Source organism: Quercus suber, unplaced genomic scaffold (assembly GCF_002906115.3).
Source record: "Quercus suber isolate HL8 unplaced genomic scaffold, Cork oak 2.0 scaffold_375, whole genome shotgun sequence".
In the NCBI taxonomy this organism is placed as follows: domain Eukaryota; kingdom Viridiplantae; phylum Streptophyta; class Magnoliopsida; order Fagales; family Fagaceae; genus Quercus; species Quercus suber.
Genome location: NW_027069827.1, coordinates 293,364 through 314,388, shown reverse-complemented (window position 1 = coordinate 314,388; position 21,025 = coordinate 293,364). Strand labels below are relative to the sequence as shown.

At 33.7% G+C, this 21,025-nt stretch overlaps 1 protein-coding gene across 1 annotated transcript; it reads left to right on the top strand.

Moving 5' to 3' along the window:
* The first annotated feature begins 17,410 nt into the window (after window positions 1–17,410).
* LOC112000428 (GDSL esterase/lipase At1g06990) lies at window positions 17,411–19,012 on the top strand. Its single transcript, XM_024032546.2, has 3 exons — window positions 17,411–18,028; window positions 18,351–18,612; window positions 18,767–19,012. The coding sequence occupies exons 1-3, from the start codon at window positions 17,411–17,413 to the stop codon at window positions 18,955–18,957; spliced, it is 1,071 nt and encodes a 356-aa protein (XP_023888314.2). The 3' UTR covers window positions 18,958–19,012.
* The last annotated feature ends 2,013 nt before the right edge of the window (window positions 19,013–21,025 follow it).

Sequence of the window (21,025 nt, the reverse complement as noted above, 5' to 3'; positions counted from 1 at the left end):
CGCCCGCAGTGAGTCCATCCATTATCCATGGCTCAAAGTAACATCTCATACGACCCATCTGGCATGCCTGATTTTTTTTTTTTTTTTTTCAAAAAAAAAAAAGTTTTGGTTCTTTTATCTAACAAAACAAGTTAAGTGATTCTCAAAAAAACAAAAACAAAACAAAACCAATTAAGTTTAATCCCAAGTTTAGATTTAACTATTAAACGAACTAAAATTAAACATAATTTGTAAAGAACTTGTGAGTATGGCATTCGCTTAAAGTATATATAGTTTTACACATATATAAAAATATACTTATATATACTTGAGATTAGATTGGGTAAGTACATAAATAAATTTATGATATATCAAATTACTGTTTGTAGAAAAAAAACATACTATTTGTAATTTATTGATAATATAAATTGTCTATTTTATAATCAAAATTAACTCTAATAATAGAATTTCAATTATAATTTAGTTATTAATTATTATAATAAAGTAGTTGCTAACCCATGTAATGAGGAAAATTTTAATAAAAGTATTTATATACCTATATATTTAATAAGTATTAATTAATGAAGTGTAACTTAGAGAATTTGTACTGTAGAAAATAACTTGATATAATTAGAATTATTTTGAGAAGATAGATTCTTTAATCAGGATCTATTTAGTGTTGGGTTAAGTTACTTTATCCACAAAAACTATATTCTTTTCTTTTCTTTTCTATTTTTGACAAATACAAAAACTATATTCTAATTATTAGTTTCAATTAACTTTTTTTTAAAGTTTAAAATAACATAATTTAGCACCATTTGTAGGTTTAGACATCTCATTTTTCCAACTGAGAGTTGGTTCACAAATCAGTAAAATAGTAATTTCACCATTACAGGGTAATACTATCATCTAAACTGCTAGAGGAGCAAGTAATCAATTCAAAATTACATCAAAGTTCATAATGATCAAAATGGCATACTAGATGGTAAAATGAAACCACCGGCTCAAAAGATCAATCCATATGAAGTTTCAACGATTAAAAAGCATTCTTAAAACTTATAGTTAAATCCATGTGATTAAAATTAATTAAAAGTCATGCTAATGAGTGCCCTTAGAATATTTGTTAACAATCTAGTTTAGGAAAATTTTGACACCACTTTTATGAAAAATGAAAAAAACTGTTAAAATATTAAATACTTTTTTTTTCTTTTCCCATAAAAACTTTCTTTAAATGGATTGTTAACTAATGTCCTGAGGGTATTCGTTAGCATTTCCCATTAAAAGGGTCATCAAATAGCTCACAGCCCACATCCCGACCCAGAAACCCGATGGCCCACCGGACTAATGGGCGGCCCGGCCCGTTATTATTGAGGCCCATGGGTAGTCCACTAGCCTAGTGGGTGAGGCCGTGGGCTAGTTTTTATGCCCATGGGTACCTGGTGGGCTAGCCCAGTAGCCCAACTCATTGCCCGACCTGTTGGCCTAACCCGTTGGCCTAACCCATTGGCCCAGCCTGATAACTCATAATTCATAACAAAAATATATAAGAAGTGTATAACGGATTGATCTTGAGATATTATAGAGAAATTTCTTAAGAAAACTCCCTCAACCACTAATATACTCAAAGTAATTATGCTAAACTTAGTTTACTAAATATATATTTTTCTAGTAATCTAGCAAATTTGAATTAACCATTTGACATTTTTTTTATTAAAGATAAAAAATAAAAATAAAAAAACTATTTAAAGCTTTAATAAAAAAAATTAAATAGGTTTCCATCCACAAAACAAAAAATTAAATAGATTTGACAGTAAAGAAATTTGTAATTTTGTATTAAATTCTTTAATTCTTTCCTTTTAAAAAATAGATTGATTATTCTCTTATAAAAAATTAATTCTTTGCTTATAACAATAATAAAATAATATGCTAACACAAGCCTCTGGGTAGCCCATTAAGCCCAACCCAATAACCCAACTCGCTAAAGACAAAATGAGCATTGCCCATGGGTTGAGATTTTCTCTTTTGGCCCAGCCTGACCTAACCCGATAACTAGTTAATAGTCCATTGTGTCCATGGGCCAAGTAAAAATGGGTCGGGCTGGTCCAACCCGGCTCATTGACGACCCTTACCCATTAATTAAATTTGAATAGTTCTTAAATGAATTGATCTTAATTAATTAGATTTCATTAGAGTAAAAGGAAAATTATTAAATATTCCGAGGGTACCGTAAATATATACTCCCCCCTTTTACATGAATTATAGGTTCCGCTATAAATTTAATTAGTATGACTCACAGTTATGTGAGATGAGGGAGTACGGATTTATGGTACTCCGAGAATAACCAATAATTACCCGGAGTAAAAAGAACTTCAATCAACAATCAAATACCTCCAAGGCACAACTTCTCATCCAAACAGGGAATAACTCATGGATCAACAGGAGGAAGCGCACCAGCTTTTCTTTAAGAACCGAAAATTATCTACCACCACGTCTTTTGCAACAGGTAGTGCATGCAAGTAAATATTTAAACCCTAGTAGTTTTTTATACTACTTTATTTTAATTACAACATGCTTCAATTTGATGACATGGGGTAAATATTCACATATGCAACTTTATTAAAAATTGACATAATAAAATGCAAGATGATGAAATGATATATGTGATGAGCACGTGTTAGGATTAAATCATGATCATGACATGGATTTAATATACAAAATGGTTTTGATCACATGATGAACTTGACTTTTACTTTCATATGATGAGTGATAAGATTGAATGATTATGACATGAGTGGATGTATGTTGTGTATAACATGATATGACTACAAAATTCTAGAAAATCAACTTTTGAATTGAACAAAATGAGTGTCTAACATTTTACCATTTCATAACCTAGTTAGCTTACGAAATTGGATGTCAACTTCTAAATGTTTCATCTATGTAATTTTTGTTTTCTATATTGTAATTATGAAACAAGGTGATTTAATTTCCTCTTTCTTAAAGTGTATCTATAGAAACAAAAGTAATGTAATCTTTCTTTTAAGATTGTAACTAGGACCAAAGGTATGTACTTTTGGTTTTAGTTTCATTCTTGAAAAAATTATGTGAATTTAACTATCATTTAATATAAAAAAAATTTAAGCTTTCTTAATTTTCCTTTTTAATTAATTAAGTGGTAACTCTATTATACAAAACCTTCAATCTAGGGGTAAAGCATTGTTAGTTGAATGTTCATTTTGAGGACTCAATTGCACCGCTATTTGAGACGTGGTTTTACAGTAACACAACTAATTAAAATCCCAATTTAGATCTCAAAATCTTACATTTTAGGATCTAAAATTTCAAGATTGAAAGTTCGAATTTGTGTGAAAACACAAGAATTTGTTTAGACCCCAAATTAAAATTACGGCTAGATTTCTTTTACTCTAACTTATCTAAGTGCAGAACAAAAGTAAATAAAGTGCAATAAACCAATAACTACTCTAATGCATAAAAATGAACAACAAACAATAAAAGCAAAGCATAAGAGTAAAGGAAGAGAGATGCAAACACAAGATAACACCAAGACGTGTTATCGAAGAGGAAACTGAAAAACTCTGTAAAAAACCTCACCGCCGCCCTCCAAGCAGTAAATTGATCCGCTAGAGAATAAAGTTGAAATACACGAATAAGAAAAGACCCTTCAAGCCTAGTCTACCCAATATACTTAAGCCCTCCAAGCTCCTGCTACCAATGGACTTCTCGAAATCATGTCTTCTCTGATTTTCCAAATCTCGCAATACGCCCGATTGCATCCGACAAGCCTCACCAACTTCTTTTGGCAAATCTCCAAAGCTTCCCAAGCTCAAAACACTCTCTACACTCTAAAAATGTGTGAATTGTGTTTGGATACAACTCTCTTCTCAAGGTATGACAATGGGAGATGGAAGAAAAAGAGACTAGAATGATTTCTCACTAAGAATGAGTAACTCTCTTTCTAAAAGATGGGTGTGTGTGTTGTAAAAAACTTATCTAGGGTTTTTTTCTCTGAATGGCCTCCTGATATTTTGTGGGTAATTAAGGCATATATAGTATGGGTGAAGGGTAAGAAAGTAACACTTAAAATCCTCCAAGCAGAGAGTTTCAAGAGTATCTAGCAAGAAGGCCTTACCCGCGAGACACTCGCGAAATCGACAGTCTTGCATGATTCTTCAGCTTCCATCATGTGCTTCTCATGTGGCTCTTTCACAGGTTAGCTTCTCACAAGCTTCTCATGAAACCCACTTGTTCTTCAATTCATGCTTAATTCTTCACCAACTTAATACAATAAAATCCCACAAAATACAAGGAACAAAATTAAAGCAATTACAACACTTTTTGTCATGAAATAAAGCCAACATAAAATATAGTTGTAAATCACAACTTTACAAAAATAATTCAAATCTTTAAGTAAAATCTAAAATGTGTAGGAATTTAGCAAGATCCAGTATGGAGTGTAGGTTATGGTAAGATCCAAATCTTTTTTATGATCTATAAATTTTTTATTTTTTTCTATATTTACATCCACATTTATAAAAGGAATTGACGGTTTAAAGTCTACTTAATGTTTTTTTAAATTTGTTAGAACCACTACCACTTTGAGAAGGAATAGATTAAGTATGGATTCCAAATTGATAATAGTATTTGATATTGCTACATTAAGGGCATGTTTAGATGGAGGAAGAGTGGAGAGGAGTAAAGTAGAGTTGGCTAAAAATAGTTTAATTTTTAGCTAAATCTACTCTACTCCCCCTTCCTCCCCCTCAATTCAAACGGACTAAAGCTCAATAAAGAGGGACTTGTATATATTGATCTTCATTGGCAAAACTTATAATTAACTACAAGAATAATTTCATGTACACTAGTAAAGAACCTTGTGTTTGTTGACCTCTTTCAAGACAAAGCATTTGAATAGTGGACACCTATTACAAAATAGTAAGTGATAAATGTTATTACCTATTGATGGAGATTGGTTAAGGGAGAAAATTATATTTTTGGGTAAATTTCATTTACTACACTTGAGATTTGGGCAAATACCAAGCAAGTCCAAAACTTTTTAAAACTAAAAAATTTGGTCCTTAAGCACAGTTTAGTCCTAAACGGTGTCAACAAGGATGTTACTCACTCTCTAACTCTCTTTTCTCTCTCTTCCCTCATCTGCCATCCCTCTCTCATGGATCTCAAACCAAAAATTAAAACCCACAAAATCATCCCTAAGCCCCTTCACATACTCCACCATTGGATCACAAATTTGTTCGGCCAAGTCGTCCATCAGGTCCTCCACACCACTCTCCACTGAGCCTAACACCATGGCAATGTTCTTGAAGGCGATTAAGAGGAGCTTAAGGGCGATGGTCTCCGCAGTGAACGTCAATAATGGTCTCCACAAGGTTGTTGCGGAAAGAGTTGCTTGCTAGTTACCACTACGATCTGCTTTGAATCTTGGTTTCTCTACTCTATGGTTAAGGATTGGCTTGGGTATTTGTTAGGTTTGGTTGTTGTTTTTGATTTGGTATTTCTCTATGGGTTGGTTTTCTTTTTTCTTTTTGAAATGGTGGTGGTAGTTTTCTATTTGGGGGTTTCGTAGATGATGTGTTTAGGTTTGAGAAGAGTTGTGTTTTGATGAAATTTTTGGTGTTTCTAGGTGTGGGCTTATGAACAATGTGTGTGTTGTTTGGGTGATGTGTGTTTCCTGTTTATGTGAACAATTCTTTGTGGGTATGAATTCAAACCTGGACTCTCTTTTGCTTGGATGCTATTTGTGTTTAAATTTGGCCGGTGTCCTTTCAGGTTCGTCCTCAGCGTCCAAGACGAGAATCACTTGCACTCCCTGAGTCTCCTTCTCCTCGAAATGAAACTTGTCAATTTCTTCTTCGATCGAGGAATTTGAGGAGGCAATCTCTTCTCCTACTGCTGCTACTTCAAGCAGAACCTGCTAAAATGGTTGTATGACTAATGGAAGGTTCTGTTGGAATGGATGTGCAACTGGAGGAAGGTCGTTTTGGGCTAGAAAGTTGGGCCGTGATATGTCAATCTAGGTCAATCATGGATCACCTGCTCTTATGGTGAGGCTGATTTCTTGGTATATCTCTGAGATGGGCTAGAAGTCCAAAATCAAGTGGACGGCTGGCAGCTACCTTTCCTCACTTACAAAGATTTCGGATCTCAACAGGTAATTGAGAGCTTCAACGTTGGTTAGGCTAAGCTTGGGAGCTACTTGCCTCTTATCTGCGAAAATAATCGAGGAGCAAAACATGTTTAGAAAATTGGAATCCATCATTCAAAAAAAAAAACAAAAAGCAAAACATGGTCAGGGTTAAAGAGTCTAAAACTCTTACTAAGGAACCTAACTCTAAGGTATCCCACCTAGCACTTCCTCTCAGACGGGACAGTGAAGGCCATCATGCCACGTTCCCGAAGCTATCAGATAGTCGTCTTTCATACCCTTGTTAGACTTAGGTAGACAGGATACTAATCTAACAACGTCAGATCGAGACTTGAGATAATATCCCGTGTTTTTCAAGGAGTGGCACTTGTACATGTGGACCACATCGTGCAAGGTGAGCCGCAAACCTAGATGCTCGTTGAGAGCATCAACGCTGCCCAAGACCCTAAATAGGTTGGGCGTGCATTGGTAGGGGCATATCCTATGGTTAATGAGGTAGTCCCGTATTATCCTACCTATGAGGAGAGTCATTCCTCCTTCAATGAAAGCTATCATGGGGATGATGACTTCCCCCTCTTCTTTGTGTGTCACTATTTGTTCCAGGGAACAGTATCGCAGGGTGACTTCCTGTGGTATGTGGTATTTATCCTTAAAGGCCTCTATTTTGGCAAGGGAATCTACTAGATGCTTAAATCTACCCATCTGGTTAGGCTAAAAGGAAGTGGGTGAAGTTTTTTAAAGAAAGAAGACAAAGAATGGAGAGCCGAGAAGACTAGCCGAGAAGAAAACAACCTAGAAAAAAAAAAACAAAAAGTGAAAACTTACAAGAAAGCAAACAGGTGACACGGTGGGAGGTTCTTGAAGGGTTGAAAGCTTTGGAAAAGTTAAGTGCTCTTGAGAGTTTGAGAGTTTTGTAAAGTGAGAAAAAGCAAGCCCTTCGTACGCCTTATATAGGAGGGAGAATCATGTGGGAGTTATCCCTCTCAAAATTCAGAGAAAAATATCCACCATTGGATTAGCGCCTTACTATTGGATGCAAAGAACAAAACGCCGCTTAAAGCAATTAATAACGCCTCGCGGGCTCCGAACCGTGAGTAGCAATTATGAAGGCACACAAAATGGCACTCCCACGTGTGCAAATCAAAGGGCAAATTGATATCAACACATGAAAAATTAAAACCCCACTTTTCTCCTCATATGAGAAGGAAAAATCGGAGTTTTGAAAGGCTATTGTAGGGTTAAAGGCCTAAGCCATATATTGGTCCTTGGACCTTGGTCTAGAGCATGAGTAGTCCGAGGACGAACAAATAGAAATGAATGGTTCAGACTCAAGACTTAATGAGCGACATGCAAATGGAAAGTTGATAAGAGGAGGAATATCTCCTCGGATAAGCTAAACACAGATCAGATGTAGATCCTATAGATCAAAGTGACCTTCTAATAAGCTCTAGTGATAGGGACGTGCCTCACGAACACGCGAGAAGGAAGGGAACCAAAAATATCTAAGGGAAAGCTGCTACCATCACATTAAATGCACTGCAACTACTTTTTTGGTCGCATTTATGTGGAGAAAACTCCTAAACAGCACTGTCTTGGCTACCACAACTCACAAAAAGCCAAAGAGAGTGTCTTATGGGACAGATACTCAAGTAAGGGCTCAAATGATCAACAAGTGTAGGATCAAGATGGTCCAAAAGAATCTATATAGTGTAAGAGACCCTCCATAAGAGAAGGATCGAAAAAAAGAAAAAGACTAAATACTGTAGTGATCAAAGTGATATTTGTAATCAATCTAATTAATTTATATTGAGATTTACCTCATCGGACGGTGAATTCGTTCAGTTCTATGTTCCTTGTTCTTGATTGATCATTTTTTGAATCCATTCTAGCCGTTGTCAAATTCATTAGGGCCGATTTCTTTGACCCACTCTCTACAAATTTATTGTACCGAGCTCATTGGGCCAACATCCCTTACGTTTTGGGCTTGGACTACAAAACGTGTCCCTACACTTTTTATAGGGAAGTTCATTGTTATTATGTGGTTATAAATACAAGTTTGTTTTGAGAGGTTTTCTCTATTGTTTTACCTACCAGCCTAATATTTTTATATAACTTAAATTTTGTAGAAAAGTTATAGTAATTGTGTGTTACAGATTCTACTTCTATACACCTACACTGCATCACCTATCCATAGTTCTTAGGTATGTTCACAATCTAACACCCTTGATTTGCAACTTTAAAAACCAAAGAAATATAGATATTAAAATGGTGAATGAAAAAAAAAATATACTAATTTATAAAAACTTATGTGGCAATATGATAAGAATAAAAGGTCAAATTTTTCATTGTATATTATACTAAAGATTTGCAAAGAGGTAGAAAAAGATTAATTTGTGGTGTTTAATTACTATATATAGGGAAAAAAATGAACCAATATTAAACATATAATCTAGCTTAGAGATTGACTCAACCTCGATTCATGTTTGAAATAAAATTAATTAAATTAATTATGAATTTTCATTACTTGGTTCATCTTTTTTACAACTCTTGATATACGATGCTTTGTAAAACTTAATTTTTATTGCTACCCATAGATATAGGCTATTGTTAAACCACATAAATCTTTGGTGTTCTACTCTTTTGTGTAATTGTGTCTTTTTTTCTTTTTCTTTTTCTTTTTTGGATTTTCTTTATTATCACTATATGTTTTGAAAATATTTCTCAATCACATAATATTTTTATAATAAATTTCACGTGAAAATGCTATTCAAATGCTCTTTCCCACAATATTTTTTCGTATTTTTTCAAGGATGTAAATGTAGCTTTATTACTTACCCAAAAAAAAAAAAAAAAAAAAACATAACTGCTTAGTTTTCCAGTTTTTATACCAAAGTAGAGGTTTACCTAAAAAATAATAATAATAAAAGAAAAAGGAAAAGCTAATTTCATTCCGGGGCAGTGCCAAGATTTTGTTGTTCGGTGTTCAAGATAACTACTATACTATCTGGCTGCTAAGTTCAATAGTCAATGCCCTCTGTCTCTTATGCTCTGTACTAAACTCCGAAAAGTCTTAGCTGTCTTCAACAACATAGTTCTCTATGTTGAACATGTGTGATGTTTCATTATGCAAGATCATAAATACGTAGGTAGCTATTGAATAATGAATAATCAAACTCTTCACGCGGTTCCTGAACAAACCGAAACAATTTTAATTCAAGGTCTGTAGTATTTATTGTTTGGCACCCTGGACTCCGCGGGAGTAATATATAGTATCTATCAGTATGATCACTATTCACAACTGCAAACATAAATATATTACCTCTAAAAAACTATTAAAGAAACAAAGTAAAACAAATGTTAACCAAAAAATGAGCATGAACATACACATTTATTTAAAAATATCCACAAAAAAAATATGAAAGAAACTCATTTAAACTAAATTGATGTAGTAAAAACTGAAAAAGTGAATAAAATTATGGAAAATGAGCATTTAATGCTCCTTGAATAAACCTAATAAAAAGCTCAGGTCGGTGTGACTTGTGAGGACTGTATGTTCATGTTCAGAATCTTTAGTTTTTACTTTACAATAGTCTTTCTTATTTAATTATCCAATAGCAGTGGACACGTATACAAGTACAAAGACTAACCTAGTTAATAAAACATTTTACCTACTCTAGTGTTAGTGTACTTGTCAGTTCGTGCGTGCGAATAAACCCATTATTGAAATGCCACCGGTGCACAACAAGGGACGAAGCTTCGTGCATGTCTCGGAGGTTTCGGGCACCGACCATATATAGCAATGGAAATCTGAATATTAAGGTTTCAATCAACAAGCAACAAAATAGTAACAATTATGGCAAAAAAGAAACGCACGAGGTGTGCCAATAAGATTCCTAAGTGATATCAGATTGAATCTAAAAAAAAAAAAAAAACCATCCCATAATTGAATAACATGGGGTTGAGTCTGTCTTTACACTAAATCCAAGGTGTAAGCTTGCATTTTTTTATGTATTTCTCATGGAATATCATCATTGGTATTAGAGTATGATTAAAGCTCTAACTCTCTACCGTGGTACTTTTCTACTCAGCCTAATCTTCTCGTACTTGCTACACCCCCACCCCCCCCCCTCCCCCCCCCCCCCCTTCGATGGATTCCACTTTAATTAATTATATATAATGGATCATAACTTTTTAAGTGGATATTATCTCTAGGTACAGTGATCCAATTCATGTTCACAATTTGTCTTGAACCCTACACTTTCCCTTATAGCTGGCACTCTGAGATTGTTGATCAAAAGTTAATTTGATGACAGGTTAAATTAAACACCATGCCAATTCAGTGTATCCAGGTTATGGTCCAATAAGCAGTACATAGAATCTGAATTATACGAAGTCATTAAGGAGTAACATGTTCATTTAATTAAAGTGTGAACATTAAAATAACTTCCTTAGATAAATATTAGATTCCTCCTTATTTGAAATAGATTCATTTCGTAGTTTAAATTAATATTATCAAAAAAATATTATATTATTTAAAATTTAAATAGCATGACATTTTATATGTTATAAGTTTTCAAAAATAAAATCATAACCAAGAAATATACCCTCTCAATTTCAAATGAAATGGAAACAATCAAGATCATTTTAAAATTACCATAGGTTCAAGGATTAGATTATTAGTTGAGGTTTTTTGGAACGCTGGTATAACACATACAGACAACTGAAATAATTCTTTGGGCTTGCAAGGAAATATCTAACGTGAATATATAGCATCCAATGAAAATGATAAAACGCGTGGTGTAAAGATTAATGTTTTGGTTTCTTTCTCTTGGAAGGTCACCAAATTTTGTGAATGGACCCCTAGAGAATTAGGTGAAATGTCAATCTCTTTGTATCAAATTGTGTAAAGGCTTCATTTTGTGCACCATCTAAAACTCTATAAATCATGTTGGTTGGTAAGAACAGTGTCCTGGAGCTGGAATGGCCCCTCTGATAAACCCTCACCAAATGGCTCATCTTTCTCATGGACCCATTCTAATATGCGTTTTGTCATCAAGAGCTTGGGGTGTAAAGGAATCTCTAATAATTCATAAAAATGGGAATATATATAATCCAGAGTAATTGGGTACCAGGGGATTAAAATTTGTTTTCCTTATAGGCTAGCCTTTTGCTAGTTGGGTATTTCCTTTTGTTCACTAATACGGAATCTTTGCAATTTCAAATCACATTGTCGTATGCTTGTAGGTTGCAGCAAATTAATAAACTCTAAATTTAAAAAAGATGACTATAATTAACATTCCCAACTACATTAACCAAAAAACATATTGAAGAGATACAAATTGAGAACCTTTTTCAGGGAAGTGGAGGGAAGTGAGGATTAAAAGGAGCAGAAAGGCCAAATCAGTATACATATATAGGCTGGAAAGCCATGCCTTAAATGACTTAAATGAACAACAAAAAGTGGTCATGAGAGCTCCACGAAGTCCTACTAGACTCCATTGTACAATATTGTCTTCTTTGCCTTTCTAATTTCCTTTTCTTTCTTTCTTTTTCATTTTTTTTTTTAAACAATGATTCTTATGATCTTATCAGTTTGAGATATCATTATTAAACACCAAAACTGATGAGTTGGAATACTATTCCACATGTTTTAATGTGTTAGGAACTCATGAGTAAAACTCACCCTTAAAAACCGACTTGTAAGGGAGGGTATCCAAGTGCTTATGAATACATGGTTAAGTGATGTTGCAGAAGTTATAAGAAAACAAATACGTTACTTTCTAAATGGAAAAAGAAACTAAACATGTTAGCTTCTAAATATAAATCTCGAATCCACGAGGGGTCCCTTAAATCCACAAGGTAATAAGGTCCTGAAATGAGAAATCCACTAGAGAGAAATAGACAAAGTCTGTATTTTTATAAATCTGAAAACTGAATTACCCTAAAAAACTACAATATGTTTAAATAGTAAAAGAAAATTTAGGGTGGCTATGAAAACACCCAGAAACCCTAATCCGCGCTAATCACGTAATTAGGTAGCAAAATAGTGATTTTTGTCAAAAGTAGCAAAATTTAGATAATTGTAGATATTGAAAATACTATCTCTAAGAGACGTTCCAAAATAGATAGGGCCTTATTTTGACTTTTAAAGTAAAAGTTATTAAAGAAAAACAATTATTACTAAAAATAGCAAAAACACTGTTTTCGAAGCCTTAATAAAGGAATTTGCCTAAATTTAGGCAACACTCATATATGTTTATGAGTTTGGATCAGAATTTTGTTTCCCTTTAACCTGCCAAATTTCATGCAATTCTAACACTATTGCCCCGATGACCTCTACTAGCACCCTTCTTTGCTCTTACATTGTGACTTCCAACGCCCTGGTACTCCAAGAAGTTATTACTGTCTATTCAACATCATTAAGTTTACACTTAATCCATGTAGGACACTATAATGGTTTGCAAGTGGAGGGTGCCCAAGATATTATAAATACATAGTTAAGCTTACACTTGATCCATGTGAGACACTACGATTATAATATTCCACCATGCTCCACAACCGATGTCCACGAAGGCTCACTTTAGCGACACTAACCCAATGGTAGTCATGTATCTTTTGGTGGCTCCACTCACCTATCAATTATCTTTTTTGGTGGCTCTGATACCAAATGTTAGGAACCTATGGGTAGAATTTACCCTTGAAAACTGGCTTGCAATGGAAGGGTGCCTAAAAACTTATAAATACATGATTAAACTTACACTTAATCCATTTGGGACACTAGCATCATAACAAAATACTTTTGTTATCTTTTAGAAATCAAAAAAGTATGAAAAAAATTCATGAAACCCTCTCTTAAACTGATGTATAATCTTTCAATGCAAAGAGATACAGCTATGGACCATAATAGATGCTAGAATTATTGTGTTAAACGAAGAAATGTAACCAAAAAAAAAAAAAATCTGAATTTTTATTTAATAAAATGGTGGCCTAACAAAATAGTTATGAGGGGGAAGCTTATTTAGAAAAATTAGAACTCAAGAGTTGATACAATGAATAATTCATCTTGAAATACAGTAAAAATACATTTAAGAAAAGAACCTAGAGAAACGAAGAGTTCTTTAGATAAATGAAGTCTTTCTTTTTTATCATTATTTATGCCAAAATTTATAAGGAAAAAAAATGGATTTTCTTACCCCTTAATTGTACCAAAGAGTTGTTGCATCTCTTCTTATATTGGACATAACTTAGGTATAATTCGTTTAAGTCCTATACCTTATGTTCTCTAACTGAATTTAACCATATGACTCCACTAACCAATGAGTCATATTGGTAAATTTTAGAGCAAATTATACTTTTTCACCCTAATATCTCACCTTGATTACAATGTCCCCCCAAACTTTCGAAATGCAAAATTGACCGACCAATGCTATAACATTGTTTTGATATCCTCTTTGTCTTCTGTTTTGGTGTTAAGTCAAAGAAAATTTGTTCGCACATGCATGACACGTGACAATAAGTTAGATCCATTACATGAGAGAGAGAGAGAGAGTGTGTGTGTGTTGGAATTAGAAAATGGCTTCCGTGAAGACGGCTTGGTAGAAAGGCTCAACGTTTGCAACATTAGCGGAGAACAATGCAAAGGTGGAGGAAGGCTTTATTGTCTTCAAGTCTGATAAATTCAATGTAGATCATCCAATACTGTTTATTTCCTGGCAAACAATATATCACTCCTACACACTCTCGTCTCTCTTTCTCCCTTGCAATTTTCTGTTAGCATTTGTTTGTTTCCCAAGAAAACTACAAAAATGAAAAAGAAATTTAGCGTTTTGCTAGTTCGGATTGATTGAGATTGATTATTTCGAATGATTTGTTTGTATATTAGTATTTGGTAGATGAGAAATTGACGGAAAGTAAAAGCAAATGGATTTTTGATGAGAACCAGAATAGAGTGATCAGAAAGTTAGGGAAACTAAAGTGAAAAAAACTCCATATTTATTTAATAATTTACTCTTTTGTTTTCTATTTTGTTGATGAGTACCAGAGAAAATATTCTTGTTTTTTCTCAATAATAGGCTTTATTTCTTTTTTATTTCGATTTTGAGTATTGAATTTTGTTTGGTAACCAAAAAAATCTAGTGGAGTCTATCTGGTTAGTTGGGACATATTGGTGGAGGATTAACTTTGTCTTTTAATTTTAAATAGCGGAGTTTAGCTACCTAGTTCAGTGGTCCAAAAGTCATATGTCCTAACGTTCCTATAGTTTCCATCAATCTCAATACCAACACAAACGATTGGTATAGTATATTGTAACCAGGGTGAAATATTAGGAGTCAACTGTGCATTTCAAAAGTTTTGCAGGGACATTAACATTGTAATCGGAATAAAAGACTAGGGTGGACATTATAATTGAATATATCCATAAGATTGTTATTTTTTTTAATAAAATAGGAAATTTTTTTCAATCGCATATTAGAGTTTCTATACAACAGAAATTGGTCATTTCTGCATGACATTCCACAAAAGATTAGAGTTTAGAAAAATAAAAATAAAAATAAAAATTGGGACACTTAAAAAAAAAAAAACGTGTTTTGTAACAAATAACACTGCACCCCTTCCTGCCATCTGCACAGAATCATTTCTTTCGTTATTTCAAGCTTCTTAACTATAGGAATTTCTACACACAGACAAACCCTACGCAACAATAACGCGCAACCCTTCCTGCCAGTATATATGTTGGAACTTAATTAAAGGATCTACAGAGAAAAGGACAACGCAATTGAACTTGTGAAGATATTTGCAGATTTGCTGTAAATTTTATATGAAACCTTCCGAGAAAAAATCCATAGTAGGTGAGATATACTGTCTCATTTTTGTTATTTATATGCATGGCTCTGCATGTTGGTACAAAAAGTTAAGCTTTAACTCAAGCACGTCATTGTAACCACCGGTTTAAAACTATAGATTATATGTTCGCTTCATGTTTCCGGGCATCAGATAAGATCGACCGATACTATTTTCGACTATAAAATTTATTAGTTTATACTCATATAAAATTAATGTATATCCGTGAGTTTATCAGTGTCAGAATAGCTAGATTCAAGATTGCAATGCTCTTGCACCTAAATTAATTTGGAATTTGCATCAAGTACGATCAGAAATATTGAGCACAACCACCTCCAAATCGGGCTAAGCACGAGTAAACAATTTTACAATCATCATCGCCTCTCTTTATTTTTTTGTTCTTTAAAAAATAAAATTTTTGGCTAGTCTTTACGTCAACTTTGACTTACACAACTCAGATGTATATTTTATAAAGCATACACTATTAATTTATATTTGGAAGAAACTATAATAAGATCTCAATTAAGTTATGCATTGCAAGATCAAATGTGAATCTGAGAAATGTAGCTGGTTTGGACCTTCATATATGGGTCTAATGATGGTGTCAAAAACTATGAAGCACGGATGCGTTTCCAGATTCGGATGCGGGTGCGGGTGCGTGTGAGGGTGCGGCAATTAAAAAATTATTAAAAATATTTTTATTTATATTTTTTATATATTTTTACTATTAAAATATTCTTAAAAAACACATTATATATCCTTGGTTCACAAAACAAAGAAAAAAGACGGCAAGAAACACAAAACAAAATACAAAACAAAAAAATATATATAAAAGAAGTCATAAATATTTAAAATAAAATTGAGAAATGACAGATTTAGGACGTTTGGGCCTCATTCAAAGCCAATTTCGGCTGTTCCGGCATAATTCAAGGCCGATTTCGACCTGTTTCTGTTAGTTTTGGCTGCCGGCCGATACAATCCCATTCGACCGATACAACCCGGTTCAGCGCGAATACCTAAAAAAAAAAAAAAAAACACTCAAATGCGGCGCCGACGCTCAAGCAGCAGCGTTGCTTGCGCGTCGCCGTGTCGAACCTGAGTGCGACGCCCAATTTTCCACATCCGTGCATCATAGGTTAAGAAGGGATTTATGGGGAAGTCTTGAGGAATTTAACAAGGTAGTGAAAGTTTCCCCTTAGATTCTTGTGTGTGATTTTATAAATGAGGTAAAAAGTTTAAAGAGAAAATGAGTAATGGGACCCTAAGCTCCAATGAGCTGGACTTCAATCAATGCACTGAGAATATTGAGTTAAGAGGACCGTGCTGCTATGGGCTGTTTCAACATTTGATCAACCGAGCTTAGTTTGGAAAGCCATCGACCTGGGCTTTTACGGCTTTTTTGTAGCCAACCATACCTACAAACCAACACCTATTTAAACTACAATTCAACCCTGATTGAAAAACAGGAGGAAGACAACCACACTAATTAAGCCGATAAAAACCTAAGAAATCCTTCTAGTTCTTCTAACCTCTCCCATTATTTCACCTTTGAGAGTTTTATACTTTCAAACACATAGATCACAATATAAGTATCAGGGTTGTTTTTTGAAAAGATGACATCAAATCTTCAAGAAGCTTTAGAACGGCCGAGGGATTAATCTATGGCAATAAGTAATATTGAATGCACAAGACAGGACCTATAGTTGCTAGCAAGAGTGAAGAACTTGGGCACTTAATCTTACTATGTGACAGAAAGTTATGTGAGCATTATATGTATTGCAAGCGCCTTCATTAGTGGACTTGTTGTGTGGGGCTTTGTTCCATAGGATTTTTACCATTTTAGGTTTTTATTTCATGAACCAATCACGGGCTTTGTGTGAATAGTTACCGATTTCTATTAAGTGAGTAAAGATAATTTAATGTTTAATCAATTATTTAAAATTGTTATTCAAATTTATTGAAACAACTCAAGCCAGCAATGAATTTTTCTTAGTTTCATGATATGATGGACTAAAACTAAATTAAATGACAAAATGAGCATAGTAAAAATGAAAATGATAAAATTAACGAGTGCGAGTAATAATTTTATTTTGTAAAACATATCAAAAAGTTAACTTGTCAAAATTATTACTTGAAAAATAAAATTTAAATTTATTTGGGTTTGAATTGATGCTAAAATATTAAACTATATTATAAAAGAAATCAGACCACTCCTAGAAAAATTATTGGGTCGGGTCTAATTAAACTTAAGTCAACCCGCACTTCGGTTTATCCAAGTGATAGAAGGAGGGAATTATAAAAGGCTGTCATTTTTCTTTTGAAGCATTGAGACACTTAATAGCATCACCGAGCTCACGACACAGAATTAATACCACTCCACCATCCCCTCTAAGAAATTAATTCACAATGCCTTCCCTTAGCTTCTTTGTTACATGTGTACACATTTCTATTATCTTCTTCATCGCATGCAATGCCACAGAGCCCAAAATTTCACCAAAGTTTCCTGCCATTTTCGTCTTTGGCGATTCATCAGTAGATACTGGTAACAACAACTATACTATAACGGGTCCTAGCGGCAACCATCTCCCATATGGCAAAGACTTTCCAGGTCATATTCCAACAGGGAGGTTTTCTAATGGAAAACTGGCTCCAGACTTCCTGGCCTCTATGTTGGGGATAAAAGAAACTGTTCCTCCTTTCTTGGATCCAAATCTGTCAAAATATGACCTACAAACGGGCGTTAACTTTGCATCATCTGGTTCAGGTTTTGATAATCTAACGACTATTGCAAGCAGAGGAATTTCGATGTTCAAGCAAGTTGATCTTTTGAAGAAGTATATTGTGAGGCTCAAAGGAATTGTAGGAGAAAAAGAGGCAAAGAAGATAATCAGTGGCTCTTTGTACTTTACTAGTGCTGGTACAAATGACTTTCTTATTTTTTATGATACACCGACAAGGAGGTTCCAATTCAACGTTAGCGGGTACCAAGATTTTATTCTAAACAGGGCGCAAATCTTTTATAAGGTAAGCATGCATCTCTCTCTCTGAGTTTTGCGTTTCTAGGACAGCTCAAAATTTCTTTATTTGGAATGTTTTGATCCAAAAAAATGGTATGACTGCAAGGCATGCGCTTCAACTTTGTGAAATATGGAGATTTTATTTCCTGTAAGGTTTATATAGATTCATTTTCATAGATTAATACTCTAATAGTATGTTCCAATGATGTTAACACAGCAAATAGCTATTTTATTTTACATGCACTAGCTTAACTTTTGGTTGAATGTTGATTATCTACCAATATAAAAATATTGATTATTTTGTCTTTCTTGGACATGTAAACTTGCAGCAACTATATGACCTTGGATGCCGTAAAATGATGGTAGTTGGCCTTCCTCCAATGGGCTGCTTGCCCATCCAGATAACCTTGAAGTACCCGAAACCAATAAATAGAAAATGCATAGAGCATCTAAATGCAGATTCTCAAAGTTATAATCTCAAGCTGGTGAATCTATTATCCAAATTACAGGCAGTTCTTCCAGGGAGTAAATTTGCCTATGCAGATATCAATCAGCGGGTGATAAACATGATCAATAATCCACAAAAGTATGGTAAGTTGATCCAACCCAGAACTTGTAATTCTAAATTTTACGGTTAGAGTTGCTATAGTGCTTGGCCTTTTCTCATGAGGGCAGACTTATATATATAGCTATTTTGTTTGAGTATTTCATATGGACAACTTATATAGAGTGTGTTGCCCACCAGGCTTTGTTGAAACTTCGAAAGGGTGCTGTGGTACCGGGTACGTGGAGGTCGGAAACTCTTGTAATTCACTGACTCCAACATGTGAGAGGGATTCACAATACTTATTTTTTGATTGCATCCATCCCAGTGAAGCGACCAATCACTACATTTCTAAAAACATTGTAAAACAAGACATTCCTAAGTTGTTATAGGAATACAGCGGACTGTCAAAATAAGAGTTTTATAATTTAGTGATATAATTTGTTTTAATCCAAGTTTGAATCTTTCCTTTCTATATTGTTGTAATTATTGAATTATTAAGTATAAACAATGGAGTCTTTGTATTTAATTCTGCTATCGTGTCACTAACAATTTGTTGTGCCATGTCACATGCAAATTAATTTTTCTTCTTAACTTTTAGCTATTTAATTTCCCAGTTTATTGTTGCAATTTGTCCAATATTTCTCCTCTCTTGTTTTTACTCTTTTTTTACATGATTTTACCTTACTGTTACTCTTCCTCAAACCTAACTTTTTGTGGAATCAATTATAAAAACATTTTTTAAAAGTTAAAAAATTGAATGTGAAACTAGTTTTCAAATAATAAATTTTACATTATATGTGTTTGACTCCCACTTTTAAGAACCATTTTCAAAATACTGAAAACAAAAAAAAATAATAATGTTTGAAGATTATTTCTACTTCGAGATTTTTTTAAAATTATTATTACTTTTTTTATAATGATAAGTTTCAAATTTGAAGAATAAGAATAGAACTAATGTACATTTTTTTATATAATGATAAATTTCAAATTTGAAATGTAAGAATTTTTTGTGATAAAAATAAACTCCTTAATTTAAGAGATAGAAAAGTTTGGGAAAATTTTTGGGCTCTACTATTTTCAATATATTTATTACTATGCCATTAAAAACATTTTTTGTATCTTGAAAACATCCTCTTGGCTATTTTTAAAATCCTGTTTTGAATAGGGAAAATATGAAATAATTTTCTAAAAATGTATTTAGAAAACATCAGTCAAACAATATATTTAAATGTAAGACCCGCCATATATGAGTTTCCAAAAAAAAAAAGGCAAAAACCACATTTTCGTCTCTATATTTTCATGTGATTCCCACTTTAGTCCCTATCTTTTATTTTCACCATTTTTAGTCCCTATTTAGAAAAACGTCATTCATTTTAGTCCTTTCCATCAATGCCCTAACAGTAAAGCCCTAGGTGGTAGATGGAACTATTAAAATAATAATAATAAAATATTATTTTGGCATTAAAAAATTCCACATTAGCATCTAAATTAAAAAAATTAATTTATTAATTTTAACTAAATAAAAAAATTAAAAACAAAATTAAAAACCAAAAATCACATGAATTGATATCTAAGTGTGTCTTGAAGAAGAAGAATAAAAACACAAACCCAGAAATTTAAAAAAAAAAAAAAAAAAAAAAACATTCAACACCAAATTCTCCAGCAAATCACTAATCCACATGATTTTCACAAAGTCCATAATTGAATAACTAATCAGCCATACAACACCGAATTCTCCAACAAATCAAACCCATAAACCCAATAAACAAATCAATCTACAACAGACCCATAAACCTATATTTTCTTAGAAAAAAACACAAAATAAACCCAAAAAATTTAGCTCAAATACAAATTCATAAATCCCAAAGCCCCCATTTTCTCAAACCTAACAAAATCATCCAAGACCCATAACAGGCCACACCCAAAATCTCCATTCTTTTTCTTGTTCTTCTTCCCTAGATCCACCACTACCAAACCCAAATCCATCACAACCAAACCCTAAAACCAATTTCAACCATAACTCAGTTATATTAACCATCAAACAACTCAAACCCTCACACCATCACAAATCAAAGAAGGGAGATTGAGTGGGTGAGTCCAAGAAAAGTAGAGGCTAGAGATGGAGGGAGAGAGCAAGTACTCGCAAGAGTAAGGTTGCTGAAGAGTCGAGGGACTTGAACAGTTTCTCAATGGAGTGTTTGGTCATGGCGATGCCCTCGACGATTTGAGAAGCTGGATGAGAATCCCACGGGTGAGGTTGCAGAAGAGGCAAGCAGAGAGGGAAGGAAACTCGGCGGAGAAGACTCGATCGGCTAGGGTTGTCTCGCTGGGAAACTACACAGTGGCAATATCTCGCACCGAGAGAGAGATCAAAGTGGCGATTGCAAGTTTCTTCAAAACCCCCCTAAGGTTTGGAAAATTTTGCTAAGAATGACACTTTTTTTGCTTAGATGTGCC

Excerpts from the sequence above, each read along its gene's own strand:
- LOC112000428 (XM_024032546.2), top strand. The coding sequence starts at position 17,411 with ATGCCTTCCCTTAGCTTCTTTGTTACATGTGTACACATTTCTATTATC. Across the intron at positions 18,029-18,350 it reads GGGCGCAAATCTTTTATAAG|CAACTATATGACCTTGGATG; the intron begins GTAAGCATGCAT and ends GTAAACTTGCAG. Across the intron at positions 18,613-18,766 it reads CAATAATCCACAAAAGTATG|GCTTTGTTGAAACTTCGAAA; the intron begins GTAAGTTGATCC and ends GTTGCCCACCAG.